This window comes from Triticum urartu, chromosome 2A (genome assembly GCF_056163025.1).
Source record: "Triticum urartu cultivar PI428250 chromosome 2A, HENAU_Tu73, whole genome shotgun sequence".
Lineage (NCBI taxonomy): Eukaryota > Viridiplantae > Streptophyta > Magnoliopsida > Poales > Poaceae > Triticum > Triticum urartu.
This window is the reverse complement of record NC_141874.1, coordinates 303,717,122-303,741,823: the sequence shown is the minus strand read 5'-3', so window position 1 is coordinate 303,741,823 and position 24,702 is coordinate 303,717,122. Positions and strand designations below refer to the sequence as shown.

The 24,702-nt window shown below is 43.1% G+C and overlaps 1 protein-coding gene across 1 annotated transcript; it reads right to left on the bottom strand.

Moving 5' to 3' along the window:
* Positions 1-649: 649 nt before the first annotated feature.
* On the bottom strand, positions 650-1,054 carry LOC147984901 (uncharacterized). Its single transcript, XM_087541312.1, has one exon. It carries the CDS (start codon positions 1,052-1,054, stop codon positions 650-652), a length of 405 nt encoding a protein of 134 aa, XP_087397438.1.
* Between the last annotated feature and the right edge of the window lie 23,648 nt (positions 1,055-24,702).

The following is a 24,702-nucleotide window of genomic DNA, read 5'->3' as shown; positions in this document are numbered from 1 at the left end:
TGTTACAACACAATGTTAGTAACATACAACTAACACTTACATATTACATCATTAAAATAGGAAAACCTTAGCTGCATAGTGTTTTAATACATGTATATGACAGATTATATGTATTGGCCTCAAGGCTAAATTCATGAATATGCAAAGATAGTGTTGCTGCATTTGCTTGAAATTCTCTCAAAAAGATACATGTACTGTAAGAAATGGTTCATCATAAGTCTTTCACAATGAGTAAAAAATCGCAATTAATATCATAAATGGCAAGCAAGAACTCTAACGGAGCAAGAGCATACATGGAGGATTCTAGACTAGCTAAACCATAAATGGATACACTTTTATTCAAGCGTGACACACTAATAGAGGAAGATCATGCATGGAAGGATCTAGACTAAATAAGAAGTGTCCACATGCTTAGACAACGGCTTACATTGAGCGAAGACTAATGATGAAGAGTTAACTTGGTAATGCATATGCCCAGGTGAACCTCCATGGAGTCCCCGTGCATCATCTTGGGGTGTGCATGAAGCTAGCCTTGTTCCCTGTCCACCTTGCCGGGAACGGAGTAGCTCACAATAATCTGGTTCACCGTGAGGGAGGCGCCAAGGTCGCTGTCGTACACTGGAGGGGCATCAATAGTGAGGAGACACTTTTACATCGGCCTCGTGTTGGCGTCGGTAGCGTTGCCCCTGAGGCACACGACAGAGACGGGGCTGCAACCTGCATGGGCCTTGCCGGTTCCCACAGACAATAGGAAGACGTTGTCGTCCTCTTCCATGACTAGCAGGCGACAGTGATCTTCCAGCGACTCCGGCACAACGAACGGGTAGTATGTATCGTACTCGATGTTCTCCGAGGGCAAGGAGTGATTGTAGGATGGTGCCGTGAAGTGATGCACGATGCTCACCTGCGAGCCCTCAAACGTCGGTGTCCACTCATAGCAGTAGCAGGGCGTGTGCGTGCATCTGGACCTATGGTCCACCACGGAGTGGTAGTCGACGTACCTCATGCAACCGAAACTCTGGTAGACACAGGGCACCTTGCAGGCATCGACCATGCCGTCCATGAAACGGGAGTGGCTGTAGGGGACGTCGTGCCCGCCGCATGGAGCACATGAGTAGCACACGAAGCGGTAGATTGTCTACGTATTAGTACTCCCTGCATTTCTTTTTAGTTCGCATATAATTCCAAACACCACGTAGACACATTTGTTTCCCAGAAACACGGACTACGTAGCACAGTACCATCTTACAACTATAGTAGTATCAATGTTAGTGGTCAGCCAGTGCAAGTTCTAGGCCCTGGTGTTTTAACCTTTTTTTAGTAATGATATCAGGTGATTGTTCGCAACAAGCCCAATCCTGGCGAATGCCCACATAACCGTCCGATTTCCATCCGATGGTGGGCTTTTTTTAAGCCATGGTATTTGGCAAAACTGTCACCCTTACACATGTAATGTAGCAGCGACGCGAGCATTTCCAACTGCCATGTCTCCTAGAGAAAGTTTGCTAGGGATTGACGTTAGCACCGATGGCGGTTCGTAGTCATTCCACACTCGGGCATTGAAGTTTGCAACTATTTATAATACACTACTCCTACTCCGGTACTAGTAGAGCAGAGTCCTACTACTCCACTATACTCCTCGGGCATAGTAGTAGGTAATCAAGTTGTATGGTATTGATATGACCCTATGCTGCTGGGATGTGTCTCGTAAGTCAAGCGGCATGCTCCTGCTACATTTTCATCATCACCTATTCACTTCCCGCAACACATATTCGCTTCTCCATCCTCAGCCGCACATAATTACCCAATCTTCCATCCCTGCTAGGCGCCTCCCCCCTCCTCGGAAACGCAGGCAGTAACAATGGCAGAACCGAGCAGCATCCTACAAAAGAGTGGTTGGAATTCGCTCCCCACAGGGGTAATCAAATGCATTGCTTTGCATGTGGACAATCTCAGTACCATGCCACTTGCCATGTGCTTGTCTGTGCTATACCATTTAATCAAAGCCCTTAGGCTAGAGCTTTTTAAGGGAGCTCCCTACTAGCTGATGCCACCTGATCTTAAGAAACGGCATGTCACTAAGCATAACAATCGTAGGGTGGCAAGCATCAACCCCCTCGACTACAATCTAATTGCAGTCACCCTCAACTACATTAACGACATGTACTGTTTTGGCATGAACATGTCTTGTATGGTGCTCATTGACGGTCGTGGCAAGTGGATGCTTGTGGAGGTCTACACACGGCGATTGATCCCCATTCATTCGATTAACACATCACTGCTTTGGCACCGTAGCCCAGAATGCCCGGAATCTTACAGTAGCCAACATGATACCAAGTTTGATTTGCTCAAGGTTGTAATTCGCCAAGTTCCCACAAGATATATGAATTACGAAGACATCATGCTAATTGTCTCGCCTATCTGACAGATCACTGCGGTAAGTGGATAAATCTGTACGTCCATCACAGGACCATACATCCTCCATGGCTCTCTGATGTCATTGAACACACATTGGTGCAGAGATGTGCTATACAAACGGTTTTTACCCCCTTTCCGTGACAGAGTTTTAAACCGTCGCCTAGTGAGTGTGTGCGATAGGGGGGTCCTTCCCACACGACCCAGAAACCATCGGGGATAGGCCCTCCGACCACACACACGTGGACAAAATGAGCTTGTGTGAGATCGGGCGACGCATCGAAACCCATTCGTTTCCGTTCGTATGTACATCCCACACGATGAATCCCAGAAAAACATTTCTGTTCGTATGTATATCACATACAGTTTTTTGTGGAAACTTTTGTGCAAGGTGGCCTACCGTAAACAGTTCTCTGCCGGAAGCCGTGTGTGATTGTTAGTTGATCCAACACGCTTACTTTCTAGAAACCGTGTGGGTTGTTTGAGTTCATCGCCCATGGTGTTGTCTGAGTAATTGTCTGCAATAGAAAAACCCAATAAGCAGGCTAATTAGCCTATTATTGATAATCCATATAGTAATTAAATTGACATTTCTTATAAAACAAATTAGATATTTCATATCCATACAATAGCAGGATTTCATAATGGAATTACATCAGATAGCTTTAACACTCAGTTACGCCATTACGCAATAGCACCAAGTTTCACATGAAACATCGAAAACCTTTGGGAAGTAACATCATACATGGTAAATAGACAGATGAATCTCACCTGGGAAACTGCAGAGGCGAAAGGCAAATATTGAGCCTTCAGTAATGATGTTGAATGTCCATGCAACTTTAGGCTAGTGGCTATGGATAATTGCCCGCCCAACCTTTATCCTCTTCAGGAAGACTTCAATATTGTACCGTGGGTGTTGAATGAATACCTTCCTCGCCTCTTGACCATGCAGGTGGTTTAAGAGGTAATCAGCGGCGAACTGCTTTTATAAGTACTGAAAACAAAGATATGCATAAATCGATGTTATAAATTTTGAAATTGCAAAAGGGGTAGAAGCAAGGTAAAAGAGTTTGTACCATCCTATAGTTGACTGATGTCTTCTTCATTGTGCAAACAAAGATCTTGCTTTTATTCATCGCAAGTTTCTTCATCCTAACAATCTTTCTAAGTTTCTTGACTTGACTGATATTCATGGACATCTCATTTCGCCATATGCAGAATGGGTCGAACAGTGGGTCTAAGCCTCTGACAGCATGACCTACATGTGCAAGACCGAATTATAAGAGACCTAAATATTAGAATGATTTTGTAACTGCAGAATAATGTGCTATCAACGAAAGGACCATGCATGAGCAAGCCTCGATGGTAAACCGCAGTGTCTCCCATTGTTACCCTGGAACACATATTAGCGAAAGGAAGATCTTGATCAGGTTAACTGAGAGTTGCCATACTCTCAGTAGAATATGTATTGAGTACATCTAAATTCGATTTATTTCTCACATGCATAACAATACAAAATTGTACCCACAAAAAATGAAAATCAAAGTGCAGAATTGAACCAAACAGTTAAATGGACATCAAACCAAATGAACCAAAATAGTTAACCAAGAACGACATTGCAGAATAGAAACATGTACTAGGAGATATATAGTTAACAAAACAAAGAATGCTTGAGAACGTTACTACAAAATGTAGCAATTGTTGGACCAAACTGCTAACTGAACATTACATTTCAAAGAACCAAACTGTTAACTCAACATCAGATTGCATATTGACATAACAGAGGAAAAATCACTAGAAGGCACTTGTTGTGGCCCCGAGAAAACAACACGAACTGTATTTTAAAGTAGACAACCGCATGGCGGTGTCGACGGTTGCCTCGAAGGCGAGGTGCTCCTCCAGGATCTGGCGGTCGGCACGCATGGCAGCCATACTAACCTCATGCGCCAGTGCGGCCTCGGTTTGCTTCTCTGCTGCCATATACTACTGAGCTCCATGTTATAATGCGTGCAAAATGGCTGTGGGCAGCGCTTAATTGTAGGACGGGGCCACTAATTTCAGTGGAAGGTGCCGCGCTGTCGGGGGGGAAGGCCTGTGGGACGAGGAAGGAGGAGGATGGTGTGGGTGGGGTGTGGATGACCTAACCAAATCGACGAGGCCACGTAGCAAGAATAAGGGTCGTCAGCGAGGAAGACGCGCAGCAAGAAGAAGGGTTGCCGATGAGGAGGCGGCGCTGCAAGAAGAAGGGTCGCCAGCGAGGAGGCAACGCTGCAAGAAGAAGGGTCGGCGGCAAGGAGGCGGCACTGCAACAAGAGGGGTCGCCGGTGAGGAGGCGGCACTGCAAGAAGAAGGGTCGCCGGGGAGGAGGCAGCGCTGCAAGAAGAAGGGTCGCCGGCGAGGAGGCGGAGCTGCCAGTAAGCAGCAGTGACGGTTTGAACTTGGAAAGCCGGGAGGAACCGTGGAAATGTGACTTTTGGTCAGAGGGAGGTGGCGGGGAGATAGATATTTCCATGGTGGCAGAAAAATTTCGCTCAGTGCCACGAGAAACTGGTGCACAAGTGTGGTTCAAGCGCGAGCGGTGGACTGTGGACAACGAAGCTTCCTGCGTAAGCCAGACAAGATGGTGTGCCAAGATATTTTATATCGCGTCCCACACGATTCTTGCTAGTAAACTATTTGTCATATACCTGATTTTTTTATTATGTTTTGAAAGACAAAATGGTGTTACGAAGGGAATGGATGGTGTTTCAATTGCTAGAACATTTATGTACAGTGAACATGCAACTACATGAGTGTCGTTTTTAAATTTGGAGTTATTCCTGGTTCGTTTGGCATTTTTATGCATTAGTTGAGTTTTATGCATTTAATGTGCATAATTCAAATTTGAACTACAAGCACATGCTCCAGTGCACCAAAGTTTGTTGAAAAATCACATGTGTGTCTTTGGGTGAATTTATAGGTCACATGCAAGAGTGGGAATGAAATTCAAACATCTGGGCGTCGTGGTTAGCCGGGGAACATTGAGAAACTTGGTTTTTAAATTCCTGTAAAATCAAAACGCGCCTGAAAATCACGAAACTTGGCATGGTGTCATTTCATGGCACCGACATGCTGCGGTAAAAATAAGCCGCGTTTGAACAAGTTTTCGTATAAGCTTCTTGCAAACCGGAGCTTCTATCGAGAAGACTCGTGGTTCCTGAGGGCGGAAGTGTCACCTTTGTGAGCGAAATGATATACGCTACCTCCACCACCCTTGATTTTTACAGAGGCAACATAGAACAATAAGAGTGTCGTGTTAAAATTTGGAATTTATTCCATGTTCGTTTGGCCTTTTTTATACATTAATTGAATTTTTGGGCATTTAATGTGCATAATTCAAATTTCAACTACAAGCACATGCTCCAGTGCACCAAAGATCGTTAAAAAATCCCATGTGTGTCCTTGGGTGCATTTTTAGGTCCCATGCAAGAAATGGGAGTGAAATTCAAACATGTGGGCATCATGGCTCGGCCGAAAATATTGAAAAACCTAGTTTTTTTAATTCCTACAAATCCAAAACACGCTTGAAAATCATGAAACTGGCATGGTGTCATGACATGGCACCAACATGCTGTGGTAATTTTTTTGGCCGAATTGGGACAAGCTTTGGTATAAACTTCTTGTAAACTGGAGCTTCTCTCAAGAAGGCTCATGGTTCCGAGAGGGAACGTGTCACATTCGTGTGTGAGACAACATACACTGCCTTCTCCTGCCTTAATTTTTTACACAGACAGCTTAGCCCAAATAGGAGTTTCATACTAAATTTTGGAATTATTCCAGGTTCGTTTGGCCTTTTTATACATTAATTGAATCTCTCATCAATTAATTTTCATAATTCAAATTTGAACTACAAGCACATGCTCCAGTGCACCAAAGTTGGTTGAAAAATCACATGTGTGTCCTGGATGAATTTCTAGGTCCCATGCAAGAAACGGGAATGGAATTCAAACATTTTGGCGTCATGGCTCAACCTTAAATATTGAGAAACTTGGTTTTTAATTCATGTAAATCCAAAACATGCCTGAAAATCATGAAACTTGGCAAGGTGTCATGACATGGCACCAACATGCTGTGGTAAATTTTTATAGCAACTTTATATCATCCTGCAAACAGAAGCTTTGATACGTCTCCAACATATCTATAATTTTTTATTGTCCTATGATGTTATATTATCATTCTTAGATGTTTTACAATCATTTTATAGCAACTTTATATCATCTTTTGTGACTAACCTATTGACATAGTGCCCCGTGCTAGTTGCGGTTTTTTGCTTCTTTTTTACTTCACAGAACATCAATACCAAACGTAGTCCAAATGGAACGAAACTTTTTTGAGAATTTTTTTGGGCTAGAAGACACATGATGGGCCCAATAAGTACCAGAGGGGTGGCCCGAGGGGGTCACAACCCACTTGGGCATGCATGGGGGCCCAATCGTGCCCAAGTGGGTTGTACCCACCTCGGTGGCCTCCCGCACCGCCTCTTTGCTCAATGAATACCCCAATATGCTAGAAACCCTAGGGAAGACGACAAAAATCAATTCCAGTCGCCGCATGTTCAAGAACCACCAGATCCAATCTAGACACCATCACAGAGGGCTTCATCATCCTCGTTGGTGCCTCTCTGATGATGCGTGAGTAGTTCATTGTAGACCTACATGTCCGTATTTAGTAGCTAGATGGCTTCCTCTATCTCTGTTGATTCTCAATACAATGGTCCGTTGGAGATCTATTTTATGTATCTCTTTTTGCGGTGTGTTTGTTGGGATCCGATGAACTTTGAGTTTGTGATCAGATCTATGTTTTTTTCCATGAAAGATTTTTGAGTTTCTTTGATCTATTATATGCATGATTACTTATAGCCTCATATTTCTTCTTCGAATCTTTGGTTTTGTTAGGCAGACTAGATTGATTTTTCTTGACATGGGAAGAGGTGCTTTGTGATGGGTTCGATCTTATGGTGCTTGATCCTAGTGACAGAAGGGGAACAACACTTATGTATCGTTGCCATTATGGATAACAAGATGGGGTCTATTTCTACATAAATAGATCTTGTCTACATCATGCCATTGTTCTTATTGCATTACTCCATTTCTCCAAGAACTTAATACACTAGATAAATGCTGGATGGCGGTCAACCTGTGGAGTAATAGTAGTAGATGCAGGCAGGAGTCGGTCTACTAATCTTGGACGTGATGCGTATATAATGATCATTGCCTAGATATCGTCATAATTATTTGAAGTTCTATCAATTGCCCAACAGTAATTTATTCAACCACCGTATGGTATTTTTCTCGAGCGAAGCCACTAGTGAAAGCTATGGCCCCAGGGTCTGTTCTTTATAATATTTGCCTTCAAGATCTATTTTTATTCACTTTTATTTTCAGATCTATATTTATAAAAACCCAAAAATACCATGCTGCACTATATCTTCTTTTGCGTTTATCCGAGAGCTATTTATCCAATCTATCATATTTTTATCCAGTCAACTCGACAATTTTTGGCACCATTACCCGAAAGGGATTGACAACCCCTTTAACAAATCGGGTTGCAAGTATTTGTTCTTTGTGTGCAGGTACCGTTCACGTAGTGTTGCATGGTTCTCCTACTGGTTCAATATCCTTGGTCTCATCACTAAGGGAACTACCTACCGTCGTTGTGCTACATCATCCTTTCCGCTTTGGGGAAATACCGACGTAGTTCAAGCCGCAATCGAAAGGAATTTCTGGCACCATTGCCGGGGAGACATCACCAACATATACCATGTTCCTAATCACAAATCTCATCTCTTTGCAATTTACATTATTTGCCATTTGCCTCTTGTTTCCATCTCCCCCACTTCAGAAAAATTTATCATTTTATTTGCCCTCTTTTTCTTTCGCGTTTCTCGTTGGAATTTTTGCTTGCTAGGATTTGTCATCATGATTTATTTTGGTACGACAGAAACAGATGATGGCCTAACTCCTAAAATTGGAAAATCTGGCAATCGTGATGCTAAAACTTTTGTTTTGGGACAAGGAAATGTTATAGGAAAACAACGTATCCATGAATTTTTCAATTATGTTGGAAATTTAAGTCTTGACGATGTTCCTATACTAAAAAGGACTAAATCTTATGCGGAAGCTATTTCGGCACTAGTTTTGAAACTTGAAAATAAATTTATCCTTACCTGTCCTACCTTGCAAAGATTGTTTTTTGAGCTACCCGATATAAAGAATCCCAAAGCTAAAAAATTGGCTAGCCTTGTTCTTATGAATGAATTTGATTACATAATATGGGAAGCTAGGGAAATTTTGATTTCTATGGTATGAATCATGAAAAACCAGTGCTATATGAGATACTTTATAATAGTGATTATGCGCTAAGACATTTTCTTGGGGATAATCGAATCTTCGATGAGAATCTTAAAAATGAAGTCCCTATTTTAGATATAATCCAACAAGTTTTTAATGATGTTAATCAACATTCTTGTATTGTTGCTAGAAATCAAAGGGGATATAATGATAAGCAACTTGATGGTGCTAAAGTATCTATGGATAAGGTGTTTTATGTTGTTTTCGCAAAACCCTCTGACAAAAACACTGCTAGGGAAAAGAAAGATGACAATACTTGAATCTTTGCATTATGCCTAGCTAGGGGTGTAAAACGATAGCGATTCTTGGGACGCAGCCCAATGAATAAAATTTATTTTTGTCTTTTTATTTTTGTTCTTGAGTGTTTGCAAAATTATGATACTGTTATGATTGTGTTTTTTATGTTTCAATTAGTGTTTGTGCCGAGCAAAGCCTTTGGGACCATGTTGGATGATAGTTGCTTTGATCTTGTTGAAAAACAGAAACTTTTGCGCCCAGAAAAATATTTTTCATTTTTAACAGGAGTGCGATAAAATCTTGATTTTTGTACACAAGATTGATATACAAAGTTCCAACGTTGTCCTAATTTTTAAGAATTTTTGGAGTTACAGAAGTATTGAAAGTTTCCATATTACTACAGATTGTTCTATTTTTGACAGATTCTGTTTTCTTTGCATTGTGTGCTTATTTCCATGAATCTATGGTGTGTATTGCAGGGTATAAGCTATAGCAAAGTTGTAATACAGTAGATACAATGCAAAAATAAAATACGAATGGGTTTGCAACAGTACTTATAGTAGTGATTTACCTTGTTATACTAACGGATCTCACGGATGTTTTGTTGAGTTTTGTGTGATTGAAGTTTTCAAGTTTTGGGTGAGATCACGATGGTTGAAGGAATAAGGAGGAAGAAGAGCCTATGGTTGGGAATGCCCCATGGCATCCCAAGCCATTATATAAAAGAGAAGAAAGCAACTAAGATTGGGGATGCCTGAGTTGCATCCCCTCTTTCTTGTAACGACCATCGGTATTTTACTTGGAGCTACATTTTTATTCATCACATATCATGAGTTTTGCTTGGAACGTCTTGTATGATATGAGTCTTTTCTTGTTTTTCTTTTTATTTTTAGTCATCTATCCTTGGTGGATACACCTATTTGAGAGAGCCAAAATTATGTTATGACGTCTTACAATTGCTCTCTATGCTTCACTTATATCTTTTTGAGCTATGGAATTGCTCTAGTGCTTCACTTAAATCTTTTTGAGCACGGTGTGCTTTAGTATTTTTTATGAAATTCTCTCTTGCTTTACTTAAATTATTTTGAGAGAAGAAAAAATTTTATGCTCATGTTCTTCACTTAGATTTGTTTGAGCTATCAAAAGAAACATATAAATTTAGTCCCAAACTAATAGATATTCAAGAGGGATATAATAAAAACTTTCATGAAGATCATTGGAGAAAATAAACTAGATTCCTTGTAATAGTTTTGCGATATGATGATATAATATGTGAGTCGCATTGATGATTAATTATGATTTAGTAAGAATATTGATGTTAAGGTTTGTGATTCCCTATGCAAGAACGAAAGTGAATAGCTATGCAATGAAATTACATCCTACTTGTGGTGCATTGTTCGGTGTTAGTTATGCTTAATGATGGCCTTCATTTCACTAATGCAGGATGCTGCTAATGCGACACTACAATCAGAGACCATTCGACGAAACTGTGTATGATGCATTAATCGCAAACGACGATGTAAAAACCCGTCAAAAAAGGTGCAAAATGTTTGCGATGGCGGATACATCAAACACGATTCATATTTTAGTTGCGTGTGCAATTCTAGGCATACAGTTGAGTTCAATGCACTGTTTGTGATGAGGCAGAACAAAAGAAATGGGCAGCCAGATGAAGGCGTGTGCGATATACGACATACAGTTCACTCGGATGAACTGTTTGTGATTAGGCAACACAAAAGAAACTGTCAGCCATATCAAGGTGTGTGCGATATACGACATATGGTTCACTTCCATGAACTGTTTGCTTTGAGCCAAGAGAACAGAAACAGTTCAATTTACTAAGATGTGTGTGATACGCAGCAAACAGGTCTGTGACAAGAAATGTGTGCAAAGACCGATAATGATACAGATGATTGCTTCTAATAAACCATGTGTGTTGTGGTCAAACACTTGGTGGTATACAATTGTCAGCGATTGATGAAATCATAACCGACGGGTTTCCTAGTATGGTCCGTGTGCGATGCCATTGCACACAGAACAACAATATATGTACTTATAACTTGTAAGGACTTGGTTCCATACACAGATTGAACATCCAATTACATATGTGGCTAGTACACACATGACCTTTGCACACACCAAAGTATGTTCCAAAATTCCTAGAAAACTCAAATAATGTGTAAAAAGGCAAAACGAACCCTGAATAATTTCATATTTTTAGGAAGATGCTACTATCGTTGCATGTTGCCTCTGTAAAATAAATCAAGGCGGGAAGGGACAACTTTGTCGTTTCACACACATAGGTGACAAGTTCCCTCTTGGAACCATGAGCCTTTTTGAGAGAAGCTCCGGTTTGTAAGAAGTTCGTACCAAAACTTGTCCCAAATTGGACTAATTTTTTACCACAGCTTGTTGGTGCTATGTCATAACACCGTGCCAAGTTTCATGATTTTGAGGCAAGTTTTGGATTTATAGTAATTTTAAAACCAGGTTTCCCAATGTTTACTGTCGAGTCGGCACCGCCCTGGATAAACTTTTTCCTCGTGGGTCCCAAATGACAAATCCAAATCTGTCACTACCATGCAGCTTTTCTTATTAAGAATTACATCCCATCTGGTGTGCTAGCTGAAAATAAGTTTGTGGGAGCTAAGAACTTGCGGTTCTGTAATGAACAAAGATCTCAAGGATCCCGTGAGAGTGATGTTCTTTCCCTATGTCGTGAATGCTTATAATATTTATGTCTTAATTAAAGAAATGGCAAGCCATTGGCCCAGTATGAAAGAAAACATGGGTCAAAGCCGAGTTGAAAAGGGCAACAATATCTAAATCCAGCTTACAAACAGTACAAAAGCACGACGATTAATTGCTCATCAGGTTTAGACAAAATCCAGATTGAACATGACAATGACATCTAACTCAACCAAAGTTTTCAACTGTCACAATCAAATGGATCGGTCTGATTCATAAAATCAAGATCCTGGCCCAGGAATTCTACTGGTCCATGATGACAATCTGTTGTAAATAGAAGCCGAGCATGATCAGAAGCCCTTAGGTCCACCTGAATCTTCTTTTTATATTGTTCAACACTTGCAGCTGTAAGAAATTTCAGGTCGAAAAACGGAATCCTCACGGAAAATAGTGCCCTCGCATTCAACATGAACAATGTGACAAAGCTAGTGTTTGCATTGTCGGATGTGTATCCTTCCAGTGTTACTATCTTCAAAAGAATGTCATGAGATCTGAGAAAATCACGGTGCTTCTTGAACCATCGATTGGTTATACTTTTTTCCATGTGTTAGTGCCTAAATAGAGATGAAGATTGAAAACACTTAATGTCTAAAAAAGATTATGTTGAAAGAGTGATAGGTGAACAATTAATTATAGTACATTATATATACTTTCAATGTGCGTGAAATCATCACTTTTATATACAAATTTTTCCATACATGGAAAGCATTGCAGCAAGCTAATAATCAAGTTCAGATCAAAACACCACATACTGATATGTAAGGTCTTAAAAGAATCCAATACCACTGATAGGATGGGCAAGCTCTTCATTGAGAAAAGAACATAATATTAGTACTAAAAGTGTACTCCAAGATAATACTTATGCGCACAAATGAAAAAAGCGAATTACAAAAGTTTACGTGAATAATATACAATAACTCAATAGGTGTGGAGCCAAACACCATCTTGAACCATCTAAAAGGATCACGAATTGCTCCCCAAGGTCTCCAGCTTTGGCGCAGAGACTATAGTTATTTGCGAAGGAACTATAATAGAATCAAGGAGCAACCTTTGAAGTGACGGGGCATCTTCCATGATGAGATCATGTCCAAAAAAATTCCCATGCTTAGAAGGTGGGGCGACTTTATTTTGAGACAATGGATATGAATTTCTATTCCAAAAACAAGCAGCAAGCTCTCCAGGGCAGGGCAGCTGGAGTGGATGATGCTGTGCAGTGTTGTGACGCCCAAGACCGATGTGCCAGGTGTCTTCCAGTTATTTGCTGTTGTTGCCTTGTCTTTGCTAGCGTGTCATGCATTGCATATCATGTCATCATGTGCATTTCTTTTGCATACATGTTCGTCTCATGCATCCGAGCATTTCTCCCGTTGTCCGTTTGCATTCCGGCGCTCCTATGTCCTCCGGTGTCCCTTTCTACCTCTTTTCGTGTGCGGGTGTTAAACGTTTTCGGATTGGACCGAGACTTGTCATGCGGCCTTGGCTTACTACCAGTAGACCGCCTGTCAAGTTTCGTGCCATTTGGACTTCGTTTGATAGTCCAGCGGACCGAGGGACCGAAAAGGCCTCGTGTGTGTTGCAGCCCAACACCCCTCCAAAGTGGCCCAAACCCCACCTAAACCGCGTCCATCATCTAGGCCGTTCGATCACGATCACGTGGCCGCAAACCGCACCTCTTTTGGACTCTCCTAGCTCCCTCTACCTATATATATGTGATCCCCTCCAAAAATCTCGCGCAGTTGAAACCCTAAGAATTTCCCCGTTCGCAGACGGACATGTCTGTCCCGCCACCGGACGTGTCCGCTCGCCCGGCCACCTCACCCGACCAATGGGAGCACAACACCTCAGCATCATCGCCGCCTCCTTCCACTCAGCGCGCGCCACCTGGCCGGCGCCCGCGCCCCACTTCACCCCCGCGCCCGCTGGCCCGCGGAGCCCATTTGGGGCCCGCGCGGGCCTGAAGCCGTGCCGCCGCCCGAGGCTGCGCCTCGCCCCTCGCCGCCACCAAGCTCCAGCCCCGCCGCTTCGCTCTCGTCGCCGCCGCCGCCTCCACCGCTCTTCGCCGCCTTGCCGTCCGCACGGCGCCGCCCCGCGCCTCCACGCCTCCGTGCCGAGCGCCGCCGCCGCCATGCACCGCCTCGCGTCAGCGCCGCCCCGCCGTCACCTTGCCGGTACCGCCCCTCGCCGGAGTTGCAACCTCGCCAGAACCGCCCCTCGCCGGATCTGGGCAAGGTGGATTAGATCCACCCCTTCATCCATCCAAACCCGCATCTCCTGATCCGGATCTCGTCACCCCGCTCCGTCCGATCCTGTTGACTTTCTCGGAGAGGTCTAAATTTCGCCCAAGTCCTAGTAAATTTATGCACTTTTCATCGCATCATAACTTCATCACTGTTGCTCTGATTCGCGCGTGTAGCATATCAAAATGTTCGCCTCGACGAGTACATTATTTCATCTCATTGCATCATTTTCATTTGAGCTCATCTTGATGCCCGAAATGCTGTTGGAAGGGGGCTATGTGATGATAGTTTCAGATCTGTTTCAGTAATTGCACTTTTGCCATTTTTGCCATGATTAATGTGTGCATGCTATGATCCTGAGCTCTGTATGTGTTTTGAAGTATGCCATGCCATCTTTATAGGGGTGTATGCCATGTATTTTGGTGATCTTTGTGGTGACTAGCACAAGCATGGAAAGTAGCTTACTCGATGATGCTGATTTCAGGTACTTGGAATTTCACTAAGTGCTTGCCCTGTCATTATTTTTATACCATATGTTCATGTTGTTCCCTAGTGATCCGTGCCTATTTTGAGCATGATCAGTAAGGATGTTTTGTAGATATTGTTGTGCTCTATCCATCCATGTCTTTGTTTGCAATTATGGAGCACCCTAGCTAGAGTCAATCGAGCTCTACTTTTGCTATAAAATGTTCCTGGCAGATTGTTAACATGTTTAGCAACTTTGCCGAGCTTGTTGTAATTGATCCGAGCATGCTATGTTGTTGTTCTTGCCATGTCTAGCTTCTATGCCATGTCTACTTGCTGGATGTATGCTTAGTTTGTCATGCAATGCCTCGTAGTGAGTGCATCGAGCTCGTAAACATGCCTACTCGTTATCTATTTTGCCAAGCTTCAGTTTTTCACTAAGTCTGAATTTGTTTTCATTAATTGCTATGTTCACATGCTTGCAATCGTATTTTCTGATCCCTTTTGGCTCATGGTTAGTAAGGGACTTTTGTTGTATTCTTTGAGTGGCTTCATGCCATGCCTTTCTTTGCCATGTTATGTTCCTGTAGCATGTAGTTATCGTGCTCTAAACATTGCTTCCTGATGATAAATTCCTGACTTGTGGTTAATTTCACTAAGTCTGAAACCTGTTATCTTTTGCATTTTTGCCATGCTTGTTTGAACCTGTTATTGAGTGAATTAGCCATAGTTCAGTGTTCATCTTTTGTCAAGAATTATGAGTGGATCCATGTCATGTATTTTGTTGTCATGTTGGAGTGCTGTAGCATGTTGCTCTTGATGCATTTAGATGGTCTCGAGCTGTTAATCGCAGACTGGTGCCATATTTGTTTTGCTTGCCATTTCCAAACCGTGCATCCGTTTCCGGTGATCTTTATATCGATTTCGACTGAAATCAACTCACCTTTCCAGTGGCACTCTTGGATTTCCAAGTTGAGGCCAGGTTCAATCATTCCTTTCCAAATCATGCATTATGCACTGCATACCGCATCCCGCATATCATGCCATGTTCGTGTGTTGGTTGTTTACTATATTGTGTGCTTCTTTCCAGTGTTGCTTCTTCGGGTTGGTTCCGATACCGTCGCGTTTGTGAGGACCCATTCTACTATGTCCGTTTGTCTTCTTCATGGACTCGTTCTTCTTCCTTGCGTGATTTCAGGCAAGATGACCATACCCTCGAAATCATTTCTATCTTTGCTTGCTAGTTGCTTGCTCTTTTGCTATGCCTATGCTGCGATACCTACCACTTGCTTATCATGCCTCACATATTGTTAAGCCAAACCTCTAACCCACCTTGTCCTAGCAAACCATTGTTTGGCTATGTTACCGCTCTGCTCAGCCCCTCTTATAGCATTGCTAGTTGCAGGTGAAGATTGGAGTTTGTTCCTTGTTGGAACATGGTTATTGTTGGGATATCACAATATATCTTATTTACTTAATGCATCTATATACTTGGTAAAGGGTGGAAGGCTCGGTCTTATGCCTGGTGTTTTGTTCCACTCTTGCCGCCATAGTTTCCGTCATATCGGTGTTATGTTCCCGGATTTTGCGTTCCTTACATGGTTGGGTTATAATGGGAACCCCTTGACAGTTCGCCTTGAATAAAACTCCTCCTGCAATGCCCAACATTGGTTTTACTATTCGCCACCTAGCCTCTTTTTCCCTTGGGTTCCGTGGACTCAAGGGTCATCTTTATTAAACCCCCCGGGCCAGTGCTCCTTTGAGTGTTGGTCCAAACTAGAGCCCCTTGCAGCGCCACCTCGAGGAAACTCGAGGGCTGGTTTTAGTTGTATGGATTGATTATCCGGTGTGCCCTGAGAACAAGACATGTGCAGCTCCACCTCATACCTTTTACCTACCCATAAGCATAAATAGTCTTGATCGCGAGGGTGTGAGATTGCTGAGTCCCCGTGACTCACAGTTTACTTCCAAAACCAGTTTGCAGGTGCCGATGATACCGTGCAGGTGACGCAGCCGAGCTCAAGGAGGAGCTCAATGAAGATCTTGCCCTTTGTGTTGTTTCATTCTAGTCGATCAGTAGTGGAGCCCAGTTGGGGTCGATCGGGGATCTATGTAGCATTTGGGGTAGTCTTCTTTTATTTTGGTTCCGCAGTAGGACCTTGATTGTATCTGGATGATGTAATGCTTTATTCATGTATTGTATGAAGTGGCGATTGTAAGCCAACTATGTATCTCTTTCCCTTATGTATTACATGGGTTGTGTGAAGATTACCTCACTTGCGACATTGCTATCAATGCGGTTATGCCTCTAAGTCGTGCTTCGACACGTGGGAGATATAGCCGCATCGAGGGCATTACAAGTTGGTAATCAGAGCCTTCCCCGACTTAGGAGCCCCCTGCTTGATCGAATCGTTGGCGTTGTTGAGTCTAGAAAAATGCTTTGAGTCATTTAGGATTATATATATCGGAGAGTTAGGAATTCTTTTTACTCCTCAGTCCCTTCGTCACTCTGGTGAGGCATCCTGACGTAGAGTTTTGACTCTTCTCTTCTCAAATTTCACTTAAATTTTTTTTAGGATCACACGGGTATCTTGGAATCGTTCCGATGGTTTTGTGACGAGAACATTGTTCTTGGTGCCTCCTGACATTTAGGGGTTGTGGCAGTGTCCCGGGGAGTTGAGCTCTGAGGTGTTGTCGTCACAATTTTATTGTTGCAATTCTGGAATACCTGAGTTTCGCCGACATCAAAAATCTCTTTTATGTAGTTCTTAGTGAGATAACCTCGATGCTACCCAGTACTGGGGCGGGAGTTTGGGAGTATTGCCATAACTCGTATAACGGATGCTTTTCGAAGGTTGAGGTAAATGATTTCCGAAGGTTTCTTGGTTATGTGTTGAAGGATGGATACATCTGGATGTAGGATTTGCTAGTTTTGGGTGAGATATTATGCTTCCCCTGTATCCCCAACACCTGATTGCATAACTGGAAAGTTGCGGGAGTTTATAAGTGGGAATTCAAGTAGCTCTTAGGATATCTTTCTGACAGATGTATGATATGAAATTGGGGTTCGACGTCTAGTGGTCCGCCTATCCACGGTTGGTTTTACAGTGGTCTCATTGTGTCTTAAAGAGTCCTTGGCTATGCCAACTCGGGGACGCTTCGTATGTCATGTGCACTGCCTTGTACATGATGGTGCTGTACGATCAAACCCGTGTAGGCCCCACCACGAAAACTTCGGACGAAATCTCTATCATATGTTTGTTCTGGCTTATTTTGCAAGCCAATCCTTTGTTTTGTTTTTAGTTGTGGTATTCGAGTTGCTTCAATGTCAAGTGTTGATTCCATACCTTCCCTAATGGTGTTGTCATACTCCGATGCGAATTCCAATCCTTCATGATAATCGAGATTGTCATGTCAATCCTTTTCACCGGTGTGTTTCTCTTCAAGTGGATCCGATCATCTCAACATCCGCAAGATCAATTATCAGTTCTTCTCAACGTTGTTTGTTTCATCTGTCCCAAGTTGTCTTTGTTTTCCCCCGCTCTCCCACCTTTTTTTTCTTCAAGGATTCAGATTTCTTAATCACTATCCATTTTAGTGATGGAAGTCTCTCCATTCTTTTTCCGTCTTGTTCTTACCCGGTGTTTCTCATGAAGATGCTCTACAAGTTCATCATTATGCGTTCTTTTCTCCTCCGGTAGATGCAAATCAAGCCTTCAATGTTGTTCTTATCCCTTTTTCCTTGTTTCAAATGCCTTCTCATACCGGTGCACCTCATAATAATTCACTTCTCGCTATTCATTTGTTCCGGAGTGCTCACGATATCTCAAAAGGCTAGTCTTGTCATTCAAGATCCGTTCAACCTATTTCGAGGTTGTTATCGAATTCAAGCCATTTAAATCAACTAGCGGAATCTCTCTTTTCAAGCAATCGTTCAATGGTGTTTCTTTTGAGTGGGCCCTAACCCACAGGTCTTTTCCCAGGATCTTACCTGACTCTCCTAATTTTTCCCGGAGTTACTCCCAAATTATTTTCGAAGTTTGACGTAAGAATGATTCATCATCAGTCATATGTATTTCTCCAAGATCTTTCAAATTCTTTGCATTGTTGGTTCAACCTTTCTAATTTTCCATTCCAGAGTGACTCAAAAATTCATGGTGGTGTTTCTCATAGTCATTCTCGACATTTGAAGACCGAAGAAGAAATTTTCTCCACATCTTGCTCCATTCTCTTCAAGATTCATGGTTCTAGCTTATTGTCATCCTCTCATAATTGTTTTTGATTGTCAGAATTCTTTTCACCCATCCAGAGCTATTCAAGAGTCTTTTCAGTTTGATTCTCCGGAGGCCATCATTTCGGGATTATTCATATTCATCTTTCAGCTCTCGTTCTCCAAATCTTACCGGTGCATCGATCAAATATCCTCTAATCAATTCATGATCTCTTCGTTCTTTTGTATTTAAACACTCTCATGTATCTTTGTTCATTTGGTAATTCTTACCAGTGATTCATCCCTTTACTTCGTTCATTTTCAATCCTTACGGTGGTTCGTTCAAGATTTCTCTTCCTTCTTTATCATATCAATTCATTCATTGTTTCGATTCTACCGGTGGTTCATTGAAGTTTTTTCCCAAGTTTATGTTATATCTCTCTTAATCCTTGCTACGAGAATAAGTAGTGTGCCAAATCCGTTGCTTGTCATCAATTTAAATTGATGAAGGATAAGCATAACGTAATTCTTATTCTTGTTTCTTCCAAGTGGTTAATTGCTTATTTCGGAGGTCCGTCAAATTCTCGGTTTCACTTGTTTCGTCTTTTCTTTTCCGGAGTTCCAAGTTTCCACTTTATCTCATCACAAAGCTTCATCTAATCATTGCAAGGCTTCACCCTTACTCTTTTCATCTTTCTTTTCGTTTGAACATTCCTTTGTTTACCAGAGTTCCTCATGAAGGTTCTACATGGTGGTTCATCAAGGATTTAATTCCTTCTCGAAGTGTTCATCGAGATTATTTTCATAGGAGCTCAAGTATTCTTTATCTTGCATTTCAAAGTGCAATTCTTTCAACCGTATCATTCGAGGTGGTATTATGTCATTCTTGATAATTTGAGTTCATGTTTCATGATTCACATGTTGTAAGAATGAGATATTTTAAACCCATCAATCTCGTCATTGGAGTTATCTTGGGTTATAGTTCACCTAAAGCCTTCCCTAAGGATTGTTGCTATTTATGGTGTTTATAAATGACCCAAGTTCTTCGTTTATCCTCCCGGTGAGATAAGTTTTCTGGTCTACTTGTTCTTATCAATCCAATCTATTGCTTCTAGTAATGGCAGAATTTCACCTCATAATTTTGAGATGTTTTCCATAAGTCCACTACAAACTTGTTCTTTTCGTTGTTGGTTTTCCAACAACTCCGTGCGACCCTTCTCTTTAAGATGCTTTTCAGGCTCATCGGAGGTAGAAGATGTCGTTTTCTTCTCTGTTCTTTTGTTCCGACGATCCAACTTCTATTCTTTCATTTCGGAGGCATTGTGATATTGCTTTCTTCAACCATCATCTCGTTTCATCAAAGATCATGTTCTTTCCTGTGCTTATCCATCTAACCGGAGTGTTGTGTCATCTCTTCTAGTTCTTTTCATCTTATAAAGTCTTGCATCCCTTCTCAACCGGAGTGCTGCCCAAAGTTGTTCATCCTTGTTCCTCTTTACTAACAGAGGTTTTCAACTATGTTCATCTTTGTTGTATTCTTACTTTCAAATTTGCTCAACCTTGCAAGGTTCTTTGGTTTCACTCGTTTGTCAAAGAAGAAACTTAGTTTTTACCTCTTCTCTCTCTCTTCCGTTTTTCCCTCCGGTGCCATTCTAGATCTCGGGACGAGATCCTCTCATAGTGGTGGAGTGTTGTGACGCCCCGAGACCGATGTGCCAGGTGTGTTCCAGTTATTCGCTGTTGTTGCCTTGTCTTTGCTAGCGTGTCATGCATTGCATATCATGTCATCATGTGCATTTCTTTTGCATACATGTTCGTCTCATGCATCCGAGCATTTTTCTCGTTGTCCGTTTTGCATTCCGGCGCTCCTATGTCCTCCAGTGTCCCTTTCTACCTCTTTTCGTGTGTGGGTGTTAAACATTTTCGGATTGGACCGAGACTTGTCATGCGGCCTTGGCTTACTACCGGTAGACCGCCTATCAAGTTTCGTGCCATTAGGACTTCGTTTGATACTCCAATGGTTAACCGAGGGACCGAAAAGGCCTCGTGTGTGTTGCAGCCCAACACCCCTCCAAAGTGGCCCAAAACCCACCTAAACCTCCTCCATCATCTAGGCCGTTCGATCACGATCGCGTGGCCGCAAACCGCACCTCTTTTGGACTCTCCTAGCTCCCTCTACATATATATATGTGATCCCCTCCAAAACTCTCGCGCAGTTGAAACCCTAAGAATTTCCCCGTTCGCCGCCGGACGTGTCCGCTCGCCCGACCACCTCACCTGACCAATGGGAGCACGACACCTCAGCATGACCGCCGCCTCCTCCCACTCAGCGCGCGCCACCTGTCCGGCGCCCGCGCCCCACTTCGCCCCCGCGCCTGCCGGCCCGCGGAGCCCATCCGGGGCCCGCGCGGGCCTGGAGCCGCGCCGCCGCCCGAGGCTGCACCTCGCCCCGCGCCGCCACCGAGCTCCAGCCCCGCCGCCTCGCTCTCGTCGCCGCCGTCGCAGTCCGGCTCGCCGGCACCACCGCCTCCGCCGCTCTTCGCCGCCTCGCCGTCCGCACGGCGCCGCCCCGCGCCTCCACGCCTCCCTGCCGAGCGTCGCCGCCGCCATGCGCCACCTCGCGCCGGCTCCGACCCACCGTCACCGTGCAGGTACCGCCCCTCGCCGGAGTTGCAACCTCGCCGGAACCGCCCCTCGCCAGATCTGGGCAAGGTGGATCAGATCCACCCCTTCATCCATCCAAACGCGCATCTCTCGATCCGGATCTCATCATCCCGCTCCGTCTGATCCCGTTGACTTTCTCGGAGAGATTTAAATTTCTCCTAAGTCCCAGTAATATTATGCACTTTTCATCGCATCATAAATTCATCATCATTGCTCCGATTCGTGCGTGTAGCATATCAAAATGTTCGTCTAGACGAGTACATAATTTATCTCATTGCATCATTTTCATTTGAGCTCATCTTGATGCCCGAAATGCTGTTGGAAGAGGGCTATGTGATGATAGTTCAGATCTGTTTCAGCAATTGCACTTTTGTGATTTTTGCCATGATTAATGTGTGCATGCTATGATCCTGAACTCTATATGTGCTTTGAAGTATGCCATGCCATATTTATAGGGGTGTATGCCATGTATTTTTTTGATCTTTGTGGTGACTAGCACAAGCATGCAAAGTAGCTTACTCGATGATGCTGATTTCAGGGACTTGGAATTTCACTAAGTCCTAGCCCTGTCATTATTTTTATGCCATATGTTCATGTTGTTTCCTAGTGATCCGTGCCTCTTTTGAGCATGATCAGTAAGGATGTTTTGTAGATATTGTTGTGCTCTATCCATCCATGTATTTGTTTGCAATTATGGAGCACCCTAGCTAGAGTCAATCGAGCTCTACTTTTGCTATAAAATGTTCCTGGCAAATTGTTAACATGTTTAGCAATTTTGCCGAGCTTGTTGTAATTCATCCGTGCATGCTATGTTGTTGGCCTTGCCATGTCTAGCTTCTATGCCGTGTCTACTTGCTGGATGTCTACTTAGTTTGCCATGCAATGCGTCGTAGTGAGTGCATCGAGCTCGTAAACATGCCTACTCGTTATCTGTTTTGCCAAGCTCCAGTTTTTCACTAAGTCTAAATCTGTTTTCGTTAATTGCAATGTTCACATGCTTGCAATCGTATTTCTGATCCCTTTTGGCTCATGGTCAGTAAGGGACTTTTGTTGTATGATTTGAGTGGCTTCATGCCATGACTTGCTTTGCCATGTTATGTACCTGTAGCATGTAGTTATCGTGATCTAAACATTGCTTCCTGATGATAAATTCCTCACTTGTGGTTAATTTCACTAAGTCTGAAACATGTTATCTTTTGCATTTTTTCCATGCTTGTTTGAACCTGTTATTGAGTGAATTAGCCGTAACTCAGTGTTCATCCTTTGTCAAGCATTATGAGTGGATCCCTGCCATGTATTTTGTTGTCATGTTGGAGTGCTGTAGCATGTTGTTCTTGATGCATTTATATGGTCTCCTGATGTTAATCGCAGACCGGTGCCATATTTGTTTTGCTTGCCATTTCCAAACCGTGCATCCATTTCCGGTCATCTTTATATCGATTTCGAATGAAATCAACTCAAATTCGCAGTGGCAATCTTGGATTTCCAAGTTGATGCAAGGTTCAATCATTCCTTCCCAAATCATGCATTAATCACCGCATACCGCATCCCGCATATAATGCCATGTTCATGTGTTGGTTGTTTACTATGTTGTGTGCTTCTTTCCGGTGTTGCTTCTTCGGGTTGGTTCCGATAATGTCGCGTTTGTGAGGACCCGTTCGACTACGTCCATTTGTCTTCTTCATGGACTCGTTCTTCTTCCTTGCGGGATTTCAGGCAAGATGACCATACCCTCGAAATCATTTCTATCTTTGCTTGCTAGTTGCTCGCTCTTTTGCTATGCCTATGACGCGATACCTACCACTTGCTTATCATGCCTCCGATATTGTTAAGCCAAACCTCTAACCCACCTTGTCCTACCAAACCGTTGTTTGGCTATGTTACTGCTTTGCTCAGCCCCTCTTATAGCGTTGCTAGTTGCATGTGAAGATTGGAGTTTGTTCCTTGTTGGAACATGGTTATTGTTCGGATATGTTCATGTTGGGATATCACAATATATCTTATTTATGTAATGCATCTATATACTTTGTAAAGGGTGGAAGGCTCGGCCTTATGCCTGGTGTTTTGTTCCACTCTTGCCGCCCTAGTTTCCGTCATATCGGTGTTATGTTCTCAGATTTTGCGTTCCTTACATGGTTGGGTTATAATGGGAACCCCTTGACAGTTCGCCTTGAATAAAACTCCTCCAGCAATGCCCAACATTGGTTTTACTATTAGCCACCTAGCCTCTTTTTCCCTTGGGTTCCGCGGACTCAAGGGTCATCTTTATTAAACCCCCTGGGCAGTGCTCCTCTGAGTGTTGGTCCAAACTAGAGCCCCTTGCAGCACCACCTCGGGGAAACTCAAGGGTTGGTTTTAGTTGTACGGATTGCTTATCCGGTGTGCCCTGAGAACGAGACATGTGCAGCTCCTATCGGTATTTGTCGGCACATTCGGGTGGTGTTGCTAGACTTGTTTTACCATTGTCGAGGATGTCCTGTAACCGGGATGCCGAGTCCGATCGGATTGTCTTGGGAGAAGGAATATCCTTCGTTGACCGTGAGAGCTTGTGATGGGCTAAGTTGGGACACCCCTACAAGGATTGAACTTTCGAAAGCCGTGCCTGCGGTTATGGACAGATGGGAATTTGTTAATGTCCGGTTGTAGAAAAACCTGAAACTTAACTTAATTAAAATGCATCAACCGCGTGTGTTGCCGTGATGGTCTCTTCTCTGCGGGATCCGGAAAGTGAACACGGTGTTGGAGTAATGCTTGACGTAGGTTGTTCTAGGATCACTTCTTGATCATAGTTTCTCAACCGTGCCTTTGCCTTCTCTTCTCGCTCTTATTTGCGTATGTTAGCCACCATATATGCTAGTGCTTGCTGCAGCTCCACCTCATACCTTTTACCTACCCATAAGCTTAAATAGTCTTGATCGCGAGGGTGTGAGATTGCTGAGTCCCCGTGACTCACAGTTTACTTCCAAAACCAGTTTGCAGGTGCCGATGATACCGTGCAGGTGACGCAACCGAGCTCAAGGAGGAGCTCGATGAAGATCTTGCCCTTTGTGTTGTTTCGTTCTAGTCGATCAGTAGTGGAGCCCAGTTGGGGTCGATCAGGGATCTGTGTAGCATTTGGGGTAGTCTTCTTTTATTTTGGTTCCGTAGTCGGACCTTGATTGTATCTGGATGATGTAATGCTTTATTCATGTATTGTGTGAAGTGGCGATTGTAAGCCAACTATGTATCTCTTCCCTTATGTATTACATGGGTTGTGTGAAGATTACCTCACTTGCGACATTGCTTTCAATGCGGTTATGCCTCTAAGTCGTGCTTCGACACGTGGGAGATATAGCCG

Bases quoted from the DNA above. Each gene is read 5' to 3' on its own strand.
- LOC147984901 (XM_087541312.1), bottom strand. From the start codon at position 1,054: ATGGTCGATGCCTGCAAGGTGCCCTGTGTCTACCAGAGTTTCGGTTGC.